This window comes from Rhinolophus sinicus, chromosome 1 (genome assembly GCF_057876585.1).
Source record: "Rhinolophus sinicus isolate RSI-liver-muscle chromosome 1, RSI-T2T, whole genome shotgun sequence".
Lineage (NCBI taxonomy): Eukaryota > Metazoa > Chordata > Mammalia > Chiroptera > Rhinolophidae > Rhinolophus > Rhinolophus sinicus.
This window is the reverse complement of record NC_142501.1, coordinates 174,504,639-174,520,319: the sequence shown is the minus strand read 5'-3', so window position 1 is coordinate 174,520,319 and position 15,681 is coordinate 174,504,639. Positions and strand designations below refer to the sequence as shown.

General features: G+C 33.8%; 1 protein-coding gene across 2 annotated transcripts in view; it reads right to left on the bottom strand.

The window, feature by feature from the left end:
• The window catches only part of SMARCAD1 (SNF2 related chromatin remodeling ATPase with DExD box 1), an 86,059-nt gene that overhangs the window by 44,451 nt on the left and 25,927 nt on the right, over nucleotides 1–15,681 (bottom strand). For both annotated transcript variants that reach the window (XM_019741131.3, XM_019741130.3), the window contains exons 4-6: nucleotides 14,750–14,921; nucleotides 12,351–12,417; nucleotides 1,193–1,296 (exon numbers count right to left, since the gene is read on the bottom strand). In XM_019741131.3, coding sequence (XP_019596690.3) covers nucleotides 1,193–1,296; nucleotides 12,351–12,417; nucleotides 14,750–14,921 — 343 coding nt within the window. The remainder of the gene's footprint in view (nucleotides 1–1,192; nucleotides 1,297–12,350; nucleotides 12,418–14,749; nucleotides 14,922–15,681) is intronic.

The window sequence follows — 15,681 nt, the reverse complement described above, 5'->3', positions numbered from 1 at the left end:
CTCCAGAACTGTGAGATGTTTCTGTTGTTTAAGCCACCCAGGTAGCGGTACTTTGTTAGAGCAGCCCTAGGAAATTAATACATCATATATGGAAAGCCTGATTCACAGTCACAGTACACTGTGACACAGCCATGTCTGACCAGGTAGCTAATTTCACTGGAAGACGAGGGCATCAATAGATTCATGTCCAAGGAGCTCACTGATTTTACCATGCTCCTCAACACCTAGAAGCAACTGGTTTACACACAGTAGTATCACTTAGTGAAAGTCCAGAATGTGAACTTGTAGATAACACCCTGCTATGTTGTCCAACAAGATGTACTACAAGCACGGTAAATGCTTTGGATCAGCCATCAATATGATGCTATTTCTCCCACAGCCATTACACACAGGTCTGTAAACTAAAATGTGGGCCTACTCTCTTACACTACAGCTGTTCCTGATGCCTAAAAACCCACTCACAGGATTTTTACTTCCCTTCAGTATTCGTTCCCAAGGGAAGAACGCTTCCATGTAGGGACGTAACAATTGTCCCATTAAATTACAGGAGAGATTGCCACCTGGCTATTTTGGGCTTCTTACACCACTAAGTCATAGGCAAAGAAAGAGGTGACTTTGTTAGTTGTGGTGATTTATTTTCATTACCAAGAAGAAATTGTGTTGTCTGAATGCAAAGACAGGGAGATCTGTGACTGGTTTCACTGGGAGGCCTCTTAGTAGTTCTAGCCATAAAGTAAAAGTTAATGGAAAACTAGAGTAACCCAATAAAAGCATAACTACTATTATTTTTATATAACCAGTTAAGTAACAAAGGAGTCATCCAGAGGAGTTATAAGTAGTTGCCACTGGGGAAGAGGAAATGGTGCTGCTGGTGATAACAGCTGTTTTTCCTAAGTGTTGTATAACCATATGTATATGTAATTTTCATGAAATAAAATATAATTTTAAAGTATATTTATATATCACTAGAATATTTTGAAAATTAATTTTGTAACTCAGATAAGCAATTAATACTGGATATATTAAAAACAAAAACAGTCACAAATGAAATGCAGACAGATTTTCTGACTTGGTTGTGAGAGAGAAGAAAGAAGATTCATTTAGGGTGAATTTTCAGGTCTGATATCCACACACTCAACAAATTCTGTGCTTACGTAGCTAATTTTAATACTGCAATTCAAATATAACTTACATGATCCAGTCTTTTCTTTTTCATGGATTGATCATCATTAAATTCATCTTCTTCATATGGCTCTGAAGAAGAAGATAATTTTCTTTTTCTGGGTCCACCACCTTCTAAAATAGAGCACAAAGTTTGCACAGGTTGTGTAAGAATCATTAATGCAAAGCAAGAGCAAAAGTGTTATTATAATGACTACATATGCATAGTTCTCTTGACATAAAGCTCAATGTTATTTCTTCATGTCATGTGTACTCAATAAACGTCAACAGAATTGAAGGAAAAGTGAACAGAGATTTTTTAGTCTTTCAAAAGCAGTAATCACTAGAATAGTGTTATTTGTCAACAACCACATTGAATGCTAAAAATGTACAACACTAAATTGATGAGTAATTTTTCAGAGCAATATTGAAAAGAAAGGGCTCTCCCCAGTGACTGAGTGTTCAGTGGTGAAAAAGGGGTGAGTCCCACCAGTGTGGCTTATCTAAATAGCATCACTGACACCAGTAATTGTTTACTGTACCAGGCTTTAAAGGGGGGTTTTATAAACTGTGGTTTCATTTCCTGTCCAAAACAAACCTACAAAGTAGGTAATATTCTCATTTAACAAATGAGGAGAAACTGAAATATAGATAGCTCAAGCAATTAATGCTTTTAAACTTATGAGTATAACATACGAATCTACAGTAATAGAAAATTTGCATATTCTGCTAAGACTGAAAGAAAACAACTCAATCTATATGATTTTAAGAAGCTATAATACATATTTATACTTTGTATACATTTATCTATTTCTTAAATACTTCTACTTTCAGAGAGCAAAGTCCTTAGACATATCCTTGCGCTAATAGGAAAGTGTCTGCTAAAGCTTACGCAGGTTTCAGATTTCAGTATTAATTATATCAGTACACTATGCAGTTAGAAATAACTTATAGAAATACTATATTCAAAATAAAAACAAACATGACAGCTTTTAAGTTGTAAGCCTGAAATTTTCATAATATGGTTATAACACAGTAACTGAATGCCATTGGCCTTTTAAAGTATAGTAATTACATGTCAGTATGAACGATTGTTATTTTTTCTCTCAATTTACTTCACAGTAAATGTGCACTATGCATCTACTTTAAAAGGTGGAAAATATAACCACCACCCTATCATTACCCATATATTTGCTGGGGTTAAGTGAGCACTATTAGTAATACACTAAGTCTGAAAAAAACCTTCAAACTAGATAATTTATTCCATGTCACCTAGACATGTATTTTTCCTAAAAGAGCAAGAGCTTTGTTTTGTCAAAGAATTCTTCAGCCTTAAATATGTGTCTATACATTTTTTTTTTTTTTTTTTTTTTTTTGGTTAACATTAGGACATCAAATCTTACATATATATAAAATGGCTAAAGGCAAAAATTTGCAATTATATGTGGGAGAAAATGCAAAACTAACATTTTAGTACAAAAGGCTACAAACAGCACACAATGCTTAGTTATCTATCTCTAAACCTATTCCATTTATAATTATTAATTAAAACTTTTCTACACTAAATATCACTTCCAAATTCTGTGTTTTATAAATTATCATCTTTTATTGAGAACACCCATCATCAATTCAAAGGGGAAAAAAAATATTACCACATACTCCAGATAAAGGTAAATTCCACGTAAATTCAACATTTGAAAATAAAAGCTGAAACATGAAACTGCAAAAAGAAAATATGGACCGAGAACACAAATAGGCAGTTTAACAGAAACAAAAAATAAGATGTTCAACTAATAATTCAAGACAGGTGAAAAAAAATAACAATAAAATACATTTTTCATCCTAAGATTAAAAATAGTAAATTGACTGTGTGTAAATAAGTACTTTTGAACACTATGAATTGCAATAGGCTCTCTGGATAACACATCTCAGAATTTTAGATGTGTATATCTCTTAATGCAACAATTCCTTCTCTAGGAATTTATTCCACAGAATGGATAGAAATGTTTGCTTAGGCATACATACAAAAATGTAACCAAAACGTCTACATGCCCAAGCTATTATACAAATTAGGATACACACATAAATACCACTGTATAAAAGAGGCCGACTTTTCAAATATATGGTGATGGAAGGAGAACTGACTCTGGGTGGTGAACACACAATGGGATTTATAGATGATGTAATACAGAATTGTACACCTGAAATCTACGTAATTTTACTAACAATTGTCACCCCAATAAATTAAAAAAAAAAAAAAAGAGGCAGACTTTTATAGTAAGATGGGAAGATGTCTAATAAATGGAAAAGTTACCATACAGCAGATATAATAGGTTCATACGCATATAAAAATTTTTTGCCTATTCTTACACATACAGAGAAATGGAAAAAAAAGCTAGAGACTACTGACAACATCAATAAATTCACATTTTTACATTTTAAAACAGGGTAAAAACTTTGGATGTTACTTTTTTATAACTTAGTATTCATAAATAAAAACTTCCAGATAGCAATACATAAAAGCTACCCTTTGTTTAATATGCAAGATGATACTGTCTATAAAAGATTAATTTGTGGTTAAAACCAATGTCAAACATCATGATTTGTGGAACTGTCCAAGATCTCTTACAGGTACTTAGAAAGGTCTGTTATTGAAAATTGTCCTAATATATATCCAAAATAGTTTCCCGTCCTAATGATATTGTATCTTACTGTTGTGAGACAAAACCACCATTCTATATATTACTTCAAAAGTGGACAGTACTAAAGATGAAGATGACTGCTATGATTGTCCAGTCCATTCCAAGATGAAGCATGGACATTTACTTAAAAAACAAGAAAACCCTGATTTCTTCTTTCCTTGTAACTTGCCACTTGACAACATTTTTTTTTTTAAAAAAAGAATATCAAAGTATAGTACAGAATGAGAAGAAAAAAACTCAAGTGAAGTTCAAATTTAATGAGAACTCTAAACTCCATGAGAGCAGGGGTTTTGCCTATCTTGTTTCTTTGTGCCTCCTCAGTACCTAAAATAGCATCTGGCACCTGGTAGTAAGTGCACAATAAACATTTTTCCAGTTAATAAGTTGAATGACATAAATTATTCCAGAGAAAAAAGATTAGACACTACTGTGGGATAAAGTTATTCTACAAATATTTCAATGGAAAGATTATGGAATATTCAGATACTATGAGAACAAGAAAGATTATGTAAAATTTCCCAAACTGTTTTACAATTCAAAAGATGTTTAGTAAAACTAGTATTTTTAGGAACTTTTACAGTTAGTGCTAGACTACACTAATTAGGAAGACAGTCAACCTTTTCCTATACCATTTTCTGTCATTAGATGGCCTTAAGAACAAGTGACTGCTACCATTTACTACGTACTTACTATGTGCCACATGTTATAGTAAGAGATTTACAATGACTTTATTACTGCTTTTCAACAACTTATGAGTTCAGTCCTATTATTATACTATATTAGTGCTAAGGAAACAGAGGCACATAAGAGTAGGCAACAATGCCCAAAGCCACACAGCTAGTAGCATTCTGTGTAGGCAGCACCCACACAACAAAATACCATTCCCTTGCTCAAATTAGAGCAAATTAAAGATTTGAAATATTTCATATGGACGAAATAATACCAACTTTGGAATCCACGCCAATACAATATACTTTGTGGAGGCAAAAAATGAGGTAGATAATTTTTAGAGGGATCACAGGTCCATGGGAGAACATTATATATTTTCTATTTTGGTATATTTTTAAGTTTCAAAACAATTTTAAAAGCTGAAAAAATCCACTTAGAGAAATGGGCATTTATTCACACACGACTGATGAAAGAATTGGCACAAGCTTTAAAAATGTAACATGGAAGTATAAATACATGTAAAATTATAAATGTGCCTACCCCATGATTCAACATCCTGGTTTAAAATTTAGGGTAAAGATATACTGATATAAACATTTACTTCTAAGGCTATTTACTTTAGTACTAAAATAACAAAATAATGGAAACACAAATGCTAGCTAATAGAGAAATAGTTAATAAACTAATCCTCTCGTCTGTTCAGAAGAATATTATGGAGCCATTTTTTTTAATTAGATAAATCTCTTGTACTGATGAGTTATCCATGATAAATCATCAAATCATTTTTTAAAATGCAAATCAGGAATGGTATCTGCATCATGGAAGAGTGAGAAAAACCTCTTGATCTCTCTCCCCTTAAAGTTATAAGTTGGACAACAATGTGACAGATGTGCACATTCAGACATTGGAAGGTGGGCATATGGGGCGAGTGGGGGAGAGGAGGCAGGGGAAAGGCAGGGAGGACAGAGATGGGAGCCACAGATGCAGTCCAGTGTTGGCTACAGCCCCAAGGAAAGCAGTAACTGTGGAGGGTCGGGTTGCAACCCTGCAGTCGCAGACCGAAGGGGCGGAGGCAGCATTCTAGCCTGTGTGGCTGGTACACACTGACTCTGAGCCCAGGAACGAGGGGAGAAACAGTAGAGGGTGGTGGCACCTGGTGTGAAACAGCCAGCATCACCAGGGGGAAAAAAAAACAGTGATACAGACATGCCAATACGTTCCCTCCTTCCCCTCCTCACCCTCCTGTAGCCCACTCAGCTCCAGCAGGCATGGCAGCAAAGGAAGCAGGTACCACGTTTCCCAGAAAATAAGACCTAACTGGAAAATAAGCCCGCGCATGATTTTTTAGGATCATCCCCTAAATATAAGCACTAATGTGTCATTTGGAGCAAAAATTAATATAAGACCTGGTCTTGCTTTTGGGAAAACATGGTAGTGAAGGGGCAGAAGCAACATTCCAGCCAGTGTAGCCCATACTCATTGTGGCTAAATCCAGTGGAAAAAACAAACCCAAAGATGCACAAACCAGTCCCCCACAACCCTACCCACCCCCACCCACCCCTCCCTTACCAGTCACGGAGAACCCTGGTAGACGCAGCTGGGATACTTCAGATAATGAGACGAGGCTGGTGCCTTCTGGTTACAGTTAAGCAGTACTGGGAATTCAAGGCTGCCTGCCACACATCACCACCACATAAGAGGTGCCCCGAAACCAAAGGGATTGACCCAGTCATGAAGGGGATGCCACCTCGTTGGGGAATATGGGGCATTTTCCACAGGCAAAGGGACACTGGCCCACAGTGATCCCAGAACTCCCAGTAGTGCAGGTAAAACAAAAACTTGCGCTATAAGGCCATCTACTGGAAAACAAAGAAAGACCTCTAATTATCAACCTGCAAAATGGTTAAAAGCAACAAGTACTTAAAAAATATTTCAATGCCTCAAATGCCCAGGCAGAGAAATAATCCATCAAATACCATGAACAACCAAGGTTAACAAGGTAGTTCAGAAAGAAAATTAAAAATCTCCAGAAAATAAACTCAAAGATATGGAAGACTGTGATTTAAATGACAGAGAATTCAAGATTGTAGTTCTGAAAAACTCAATGAGATACAGGAAAACTCAGAACAGCAGTTCAATGAGCTCAGGAATAAAAATCAATACACAAAAGAAGCACCTTACCAAAAATACTGAAACTATAAAAAAGGACCCAACAGCAAGTCTGGAGCTGAAGAACTCAATTAATGAGCTGAAAAATAAATTAAAGAGCTTAGGAAATACAGCAGAATGAATGGAAGAGAGAATTTATGATCTTGAAGACAGAAATATAGAAATGATTCAAGTAGAAGAAGAAACTTGAGTTTTCTAAAAAAAAAAAAAATTAAAGAATTCTATGATAACTATCTGACTCCACTAGAAACACCAGTATTAAAATAATGGGTATACCAGAAGGAGAAGGAAACCGATAGCCTACTAAAACAAGTAACAGATGAGAACCTCCCAAACCTAGGGAAAGACTGGACCCTCAAAACCAAGAAGCGGACAGAACACCTAATTATCCCAATGCAAAAAGACTTTCTCTAAGGCGCGTTACATTAAAGCTCTCAAAAATTAATGACAAAGAAAGAATTCTCAAGGTAGCCAAGGAAAAGAAGGCTGTAACCCAAAAAAACAAAACCCTTTAGGTTCATCAAATTTTTTCAGTAGCAACCCTAGAAGCTATGAGAGAGTGGAATCAAATATTTAAAATACTGAAAAAGAATAATCACCAACCAAGAATAACATATCCAGCAAAGTTATCCTTTCGATATGATGAATAGGCTTTTCCAGACCAACGAAAGCTGACGGAATTTACCACCACACGACCTGCATTACAAGAAATGGTAAAAGGAGCTCTTCTAACTAAAACAAAAAAAATAAAAGGATACACAACTGTAAGATGATGACAGAAGAAGGAAATTGCAACTCTTATTCAGAGTAAGGTATTAAACACGTAAATATAAAGGTTGAAGGGGGTAAAAGCTTTAAATAAAAAGACTATAGCTTCTGCAATTTGGAAATGAATGCACAGCAAAAAAGGGATAATTTGTGACACCAAAACCATAAAGTGGGAGGGGGAAAAGGTCTGAACTTGTACAGGTGAAGGACATAAGATGGAATTAAAAGAAAAAGGATTAGTGTACATTTGAAACTTTTTTTGAAAAAACCTTTTGGTAACCACAAAACAAAAATCTAGAACTGAGACACATAATATCAACAAAAAGAAAGAGAGAGAAATGGAGAAAAAAATCATAGAATACCACCAAACTAATATAACAGACAGAAACACAAAAGAAAAAACAGAGACACAGAGCAACCAGAAAACAAAAGATAAGTTATAGGAAGTCCCCATAAATCAACAATCACCCTAAATATAGATGGACTGAATTCATCAATTAAAAGACACAAAGTAGCAGGATGGATTAAAAAACAAGACCCAATTATATGTTGCTGCCTTCAGGAGACCCATCTCAGCTACAAAGACAAAGATCCAAAGTGAAGGGGTGGAAGATGATACTCCAAGCAAATGGCATCCAGAGAAAAGTGGGTGTAGCTGTACTTTTATCTGACAAAATACTTTCCAATATAAAAAACATAACGAGACAAAAATGGACAATTTACAATGATAAAAGAGACAATGCATCAAGAAGACATAACACTTAACTATCTATATATGTACTCAACCAAGGAGTACCAAAATATAAAAAGCAATTACTAACATATCTAAAGGGAGAAACTGACAAAATCACAATTAAAGTCGGGGACCTAAATGCCCCTTTGATGGTAATGGACTGATCATCCAAACAGAAAATCAGTAAGGAAATATCGCCCTTAAATGCATTTTAGATCAAATGGACAGAATCGGTATTTACAGAGCTTTCCACCCCCAAACAACAGAATATACATTCTTCTCCAGTGCAAACAACAGAATATTCAGAATCATTCTTCTGTAGTGTACATGGAACATTCTCAAGGACAGGTCATATGTTAGGGCACAAAACTCGTCTCAATAAATTTAAATTTAAATCATACCAAGCATAATCTCCAACCACAATGGTATGAAACTGAAAATTAACTGGAAAAAGAAAGCTGGAAAACCAAATACATGTAGTTTAAACAATATGCTACTGAAGAACTACTGGGTCAAAAAGAAATAAAAGATCAAAACATACATAGAGACAAATGAGAACGACAATACGACTTGCCAAAATTTGTGGGATGCCACAAGAGCAGTATTAAGAGGAAATTTTATAATATTACAGGACTACCTCAAAAAATCAAAAACCCCTCAAACTACCAATCTAACATTTCACTGTAAAGAATTTGAAAAACAACAAACCAAGCCCAAAGTCAGCAGAATTAAATGAAATAGAGAACAAAAAAGACAATAGAAAAAAAATTAATGAAACAGAGCTGTGTTTTGAAAACATGAATAAAATTGACAAACCTTTTGCTACACTCATTAAAGACAAAAAAGACTCAAATAAAATCAGAAATGAAAAGGAGAAGTTACAATAGACACCACAGAAATAAAGAACTATACAAGAATACTCATGAAAGGCTACATGCCACAAAATTCGATAACCTAGGACGGACAAATTCTTAGAAATATTCTTCCTAGACTGAATCACGAAAAACTGGAAAACCTAAATAGACAAACCAACAGTGAGGAAATTAAAATAGTCATCAAAACCTCCCAAAAAGCATTTGACAAGATACAACATCCATTTAGGATTAAAACACTGAATAAAATGAGTATAGAAGAAAAGTACCTAAACATAATAAAGGCTATATATAACAAACCCTCAGCTACTATCATACTCAATGGAGAAAAACTGAAAGCTTTTCCTGTAAGAACAGTAACAAGACAATACCTACTTTCACCACTGTTATTCAACACAGTATTAGAATTCCTAGCCAAAACAATCATGCAAGAGAAAGAAAGAAAAGGCATACAAATTGGCTATGGAAAAGTAAAACTGTCACTTTTTGCAGATTACATGATTCTTTATACAGAAAACCCTAACTCCACCAAAAGACTACGAGAAACAATAAACAAACACAATAAAGCTGCAGGAGGAAAAAAAAATCAATGTACAAAAACCCATTGCATTCCGATATACTAACAATAAAATATCAGAAAAGAAATGAAGGACCTATACACTGAAAACTACAAGACATGGTTGAAGGACATTAAAGACAATACAAAGAAACGGAAAGATATTCTGTGTTCATCGATTAGAAGAATCAACATAGTTAAAATGCTCATATTACCTAAAGTAATATACAGATTTAATGCAATCCCCGTCAAAATCCCAATGGCCCTTTTCAAAGAAATAAAACAAAAAACCCATTAAATCTGTATGGAACCACAAAAGACCATGAGTAGCCAAAGCAATCCTGATAAAAAAGAACAAAGACGGAGGTATTACACTCCCTGATTTCAAATTATACTACACAGCTACAATAATCAAAACAGCATGGTATTGACAGATAGACACAGACAATGAAGAAAGGAGAGGCTCTTCAAATGGTGAGAAAATTGGAAAGCCATGTGCAAAAGAATGAAACTAGATTTCTAACACCATATACAAAAGTTAACTCATAACGAATTAAAGAATTAAATATAAGACCTGAAAAAATAAAATACACAGAAAAAAACATAGGTACTACTAACCTTAAGGACCTTAAGGACCCTAAGGACCTTGGTCCCAGAGAGGTTTTTGTGAACTTGACCCAAAAAGCAAGGGAAGTAAAAACAAAAATAAATAAACGGGACTGGTGTCAAGAATACTTCTGCACAGCAAGAAAGAGAAACCAACAAATCAAAAAGGGAACCAACCAAATGGGAGCAGACATTTGCAAATGACACCTTCAATAAGGGGTTAATGACCAAAATATATAAAGAACTTATGCAATTAAACAACAACAAAATCCTATTATAAAATGGGCAGAGTTGAACTATTTTCCCAAGAAGACTACAAATGGCCAATAGATATATGTAAAGATACTCAAATTTACTAGTTATAAGGGAAATGCACATCAAAACCACAATGAGATACAACCTCACACCTGTTAAAATGGCTATTAACAACAAGAAATAACAAGTGTTGAAAAGGTTAGAGAAAAGGGAACCCTCGTATACTGCTGGTGGGAATGTAAATTAGTATAGTCACTATGGAAAACAATATGGAGGTTCCTCAAAAAATTAACAGCTACCCTATGACCCAGCAATCCATCTTCTGACTATCTACCAAAAAAATTTAAAAACATTTTTGTAAAGACTTATGTTCACTGCAGCATTATTCACACACAGTGGCCAAGACATGGAAAAACCCAAGTGTCCTTCAATGGATAACTGGCAAAGATGTGGTACATATATACAATGGAATACTACTGGGCCATGAAAAGGTTAATATTGTCATTTCTGACAACATGAATGGATCTTGAGAGTATCATACTAAGTGAAATCAGACGGAAAAGGACATGAACCATATGATTTCACTCAGATGTGGGATATAAAACAAAGTAACAAAACAAACTCATAGACACCATAACAGTATGGTGGCTAGCAAAGCAGGAGGTGGGGGGAGAAGAGGTAAAGGGAGTCAACGATATGGTGACAGACGGAGACTAGACTTTACGTGGTGAGCACACATTGCAGTTATACAAATGATGTATTAATAGAAATGTACACTTGAAACATATAATGTTATTTACCAATGTTACCCAAATAAATTTAATTTGAAAAATGTAAACCAATAATATAATTACATTTTGTAACCTATGTGTTGTACAATGGTTTATATAAGCACAGGAAAAGTTGAGAATGATACAAAGCAAATTTAAAAGTGGCTAATAGAGTATGGGTTTGTTTTCATTCCTTAAATAACTTTTTGGTAATGGGATTACAGGTTATTTCTACTTGTTTGGTATGTACAAGTTTTAAAAAAATCAAGATAGCATTTCCAAAAAACTTGGAGGTGCTTTTATATTACAAACTCCTTCAAATGCATTTATTTTGTTTCCCAAGTCTGGAAAAGAGCATAAACAGTTACTAAATGAAGGAACGCTGATTACCAGCTAGGACTTTCCACAAGACATTATATTCCTACTGACTCAGATTTGTAGATCTGTAAATAAAACCACAATGCAATTAGAAAGGACACTTAAGGAAAAAAGTATATCTTCCAAAACTTCACTGTTAGGAGATTTGATCTGTGGAAAAGAAGCAAAATTACCAATGAAATGCTGTCCCCTCCTTTGTCTGGAGGAGGGGGTGGAAATCAACATAGAAAATTGGGTTTTCAAATTAACAGTATGAGCTCTGGTAAGTCACTTAAACCTTAACACTTTGTAAGCGGGCATTTTCCCGCCAAATCGCGTTGTAACGCGGGGCTTTTTTGACATTTTCTCGCCAAAATTAGACTTTCTGTAAAATATTCATATCTTTCGATCTATTTGATATTTTTCTATGAAACTTTCAGTGTTTTAATTTAAAAAGAGGTCTATATTTATTTACTTTGCAAAATTTTTGCCGGTTCCAACTAGAGGCGATATGACGAGTTTACTCATTTCCCACAAACCATGTGTTAAGATTCAGTTTCTTCATCTAAAAAATCCTGAAGTTCCTAATACCTCTTAAGGTTCCTATAAGAATTCATGATGGGAAAAAAAATCCATAAAGGAACATGGTAAATTGTAGAGCAATATTAAAAATGAAAAGATATTATTATATAACTAATAAATTAACACGGGTTGAAACTAAGTCAGGCATACCTGCATCACCAAACATCAGCAAGGCAGCAGCAATTGCTCCATCCATTGTGCTGGTTGATTCAATCAACTAACAGAATGAAAAAAGGTTAATGTTTTTAAAACAACACTTTAAAAATTATTTCATGAAGTTATCAAAATATTACAGAATATGTTAAATATATATAAGATGAGTAAATATGCCATAGTTTAAGTTCATTAAATCCCATGATAAATTTTCAGGAAGCCTGGTTTATCTAAAAGTGTGAATTTACCGGAGCATATCTTAAAATGTATCAAATTTACTCATCATTATTATAAAGGAAAAACTAAAACAAATACATACAGTATATTCAAAGTTTTTGTTAACTACAAGATTGTGCACTGAAGCCCTAAAAACTTTCTACCTGTCCAGGCACTGAGGTGTGTATGGCGGGAGGGTGGTGGGGAGAGACGGGGAGACTGACAGACATTTATATTATTCCCTTTTTATTGACATTTAATGGTGGACACTGGCATACATTAATTCTGCAGTCATTTTAAAAAATCTAATACTTCGTAAGATGAGTGGGATAAAGGTCTCTTTTGATTTTTACTCTATTGCTGAATTGTTTTAACTTATTCAAGAACATATTTATATTGCTTAAAAGACATTTTCAATATATTTTTTATACTATTCTGTAACACTCACTAGATTTCAGAAGAAACTAAGCACCCTATATTTTTCTCTTGCTAAAGTTTCCTCTATTTCCAATTAGTTACTTATTTTTAAATGTTCTCACTTTTAAAAAATCAGCTTTTTTGTGTATTAAACAGGCTCAAATCAAATGAGAGTGCTCTCTTCACTAGTTTTCCTAAATTGGATCACAAGCTATCCTGTAGGCCTCTCTTCCTTTTCAAAACAGCCAAAGCATATTCTTAACAGTCTAAAACTAAATTTCCATTTTATAACTTCTTGAATTATTTTACATGGGTCTAAAAGCCTTTGTAATTTATGAATGTCACCTTTAAATCTCTTGAAATGATAGGGATCACCTGAAATCAGGATGACCTCCAGAGTGCTCTGCTTTAGAGTGAGTGATGAGCTACATTCCAAATGTGTCAGATACCGATTAATGAAACATACATACAGATTCTACATATCAAGTCTATTTTCCCATTGTAATTATAAAATTAGAGATAAATAATTCCACAGGAAAAAAAAATACCCTTGAATTATATGAAAAATTGGCAACAAGCTAAAAAGTATTTTTAAAATGAGACTTATTTCTTTGACTATTTTAGTACTCCATCAAGTTTATTCTGTTGGAAGCTCTTTCCAGCAGTGTAAGTGGCCCTGTAGCTACTAGTGGCTACACTTCTTCTTATTCTAGAAAAAAATCATACCAGGAGACAAATAACACTGCTAGCAGGGGAAAATGTACACCCAAGATAACACTAAAGTTTCATTTAGCTAACACTTATGAAGGCCCAGGTCACCTTCAGTCAAGACTTGTTTTGTTTGCCCTGAATGGTATTTTGTTTTTCTTTAAATCAGTCACCATGAAAAGGAATGAAGTACTGATATAACATAAACCTCAAAATCTTATACTAAATGAAAAGAAGCCGGTCATAAAAGATCATTACTATATCATCCCATATATGAAATGTCCAGAATAGACAAGTCATAAATTCAGAGATTATTAGTTGCCTTGGGCTGGGAGAGTAATTGCTAATGAGTACAAGGGTTCTTTGTGGAATGATTAAAATGCTTTAAAATTAGATTACAGTTATGGTTGTGCAATTCCGTACATACACTAAAAACCACTAAATTATGCACTTTAAACAGGAGATCCTTATAACATTTAAACTATATATCTCAATAAAGTTATTAAATTGACGATCAACATTAAATAAAAATCCAGCCTTTTCACTTAATTTGAAAAATTAGAATCTCTGATAAAAATAGGCTATTATTGATATCACATACCATATCCTGCTGCAGCTAAGGAGTTGCTACTTCTTTTAGAAAGGACATGTACTATATGGTAAGCCAGTGTCCACCACTAAATCACAACAGCAACTCTTTGTCACTTAAAGAAAAAAAAAAGCCTCCAGCCATTTTTGAGAGTTTCTAATGGGAGATGGAAGGGGGACTGTCCCCATTTTAGAACCATTCAAGTGTATAAAAATTCACAAGCTATGTGAGCTATTGAGGGAAACTCAGATTATTATACAAGTCATAGATGAATAACCTCAGCTATTAATAAGACTCTCAAGTAAATCTCTGGCATTTACCTTAATTATTATATGAAATAAAAGTTAGTAATTTTCTTCAAACAAAGTATCTTTAGAAAAATGACTACTCACTAAATACAGCACTGGATACAGGAAAGATTTTATATAACATCATTACAGCTACAATTACTATAAAAAGGTATAACCTTAAGTAAATCATTGTCACTTCTTTGTGGGAAAAGTTCCTTCAAGGTCTGAAGTTTAGCATCTTTAAGGTCTTCCAATTCTGAAAAGTCTTCCAATTCTGAAATATCATCATTATTTCCACCTGCCATGGTAGGAAGGCCTTGAGACTCTTCATCTTCAGATGGCTCAGAACTAAAAATATTTTCAGAGGAAAAAAAAAGTATTTTAATGTATTACTAATGTTATTTAGTTATAATTTAAATAAGTGTATATGTAATACAGCATATCTGTACTTCTTTTCCATATTAAATGAAATCTGTATCTGTCTAAGATTGAAACAACTTTGTTTATATAGTATATAAACCTACATTCCCTAAGTCAGCATACTTTGAAAATATCTCCAATTATCTGGGTTGGAATGAAAAAGAGTAACAAAATACCTAGCATTTATAAAGGTATATACACATTTGTTACATGCCTATTTTTCTTTCTTATTCCTTTTTACCTATACTCTACATATCAGATGAGTGTTTTCATGTTGCTCCTGAGAAATTACGAAGCCTACAATGATAGAAAGATAAAAGAATTTAATGGCCTAGGTGTTTAGAATCTAAATGATAACATTGGAATGGTCCCATTTAATATCAAAATCTCTACTAGGAAGAAAACATTTCTTTAGCAGACATAGAGCATTTATTCCATATGAGGCTTTATTCTATAACAACTAACCTTAATCTTGCTCCATTTCAGTTTATATGTTTATCCTATATAAAAGACGTTTGGGCCAAATTTTGATCAACTATCTCACAAACCAAAAAAAATCTCATTTTGAAATTTTTGTTTTCAACCATGATAGGCAATCTGGAAATCAGAGAATGCAGACATTGCTATTCAGCTAGTTCTATTTTTTTGACATCTCTTTTACGCACATATCCAGAATCTGTATTTTAGT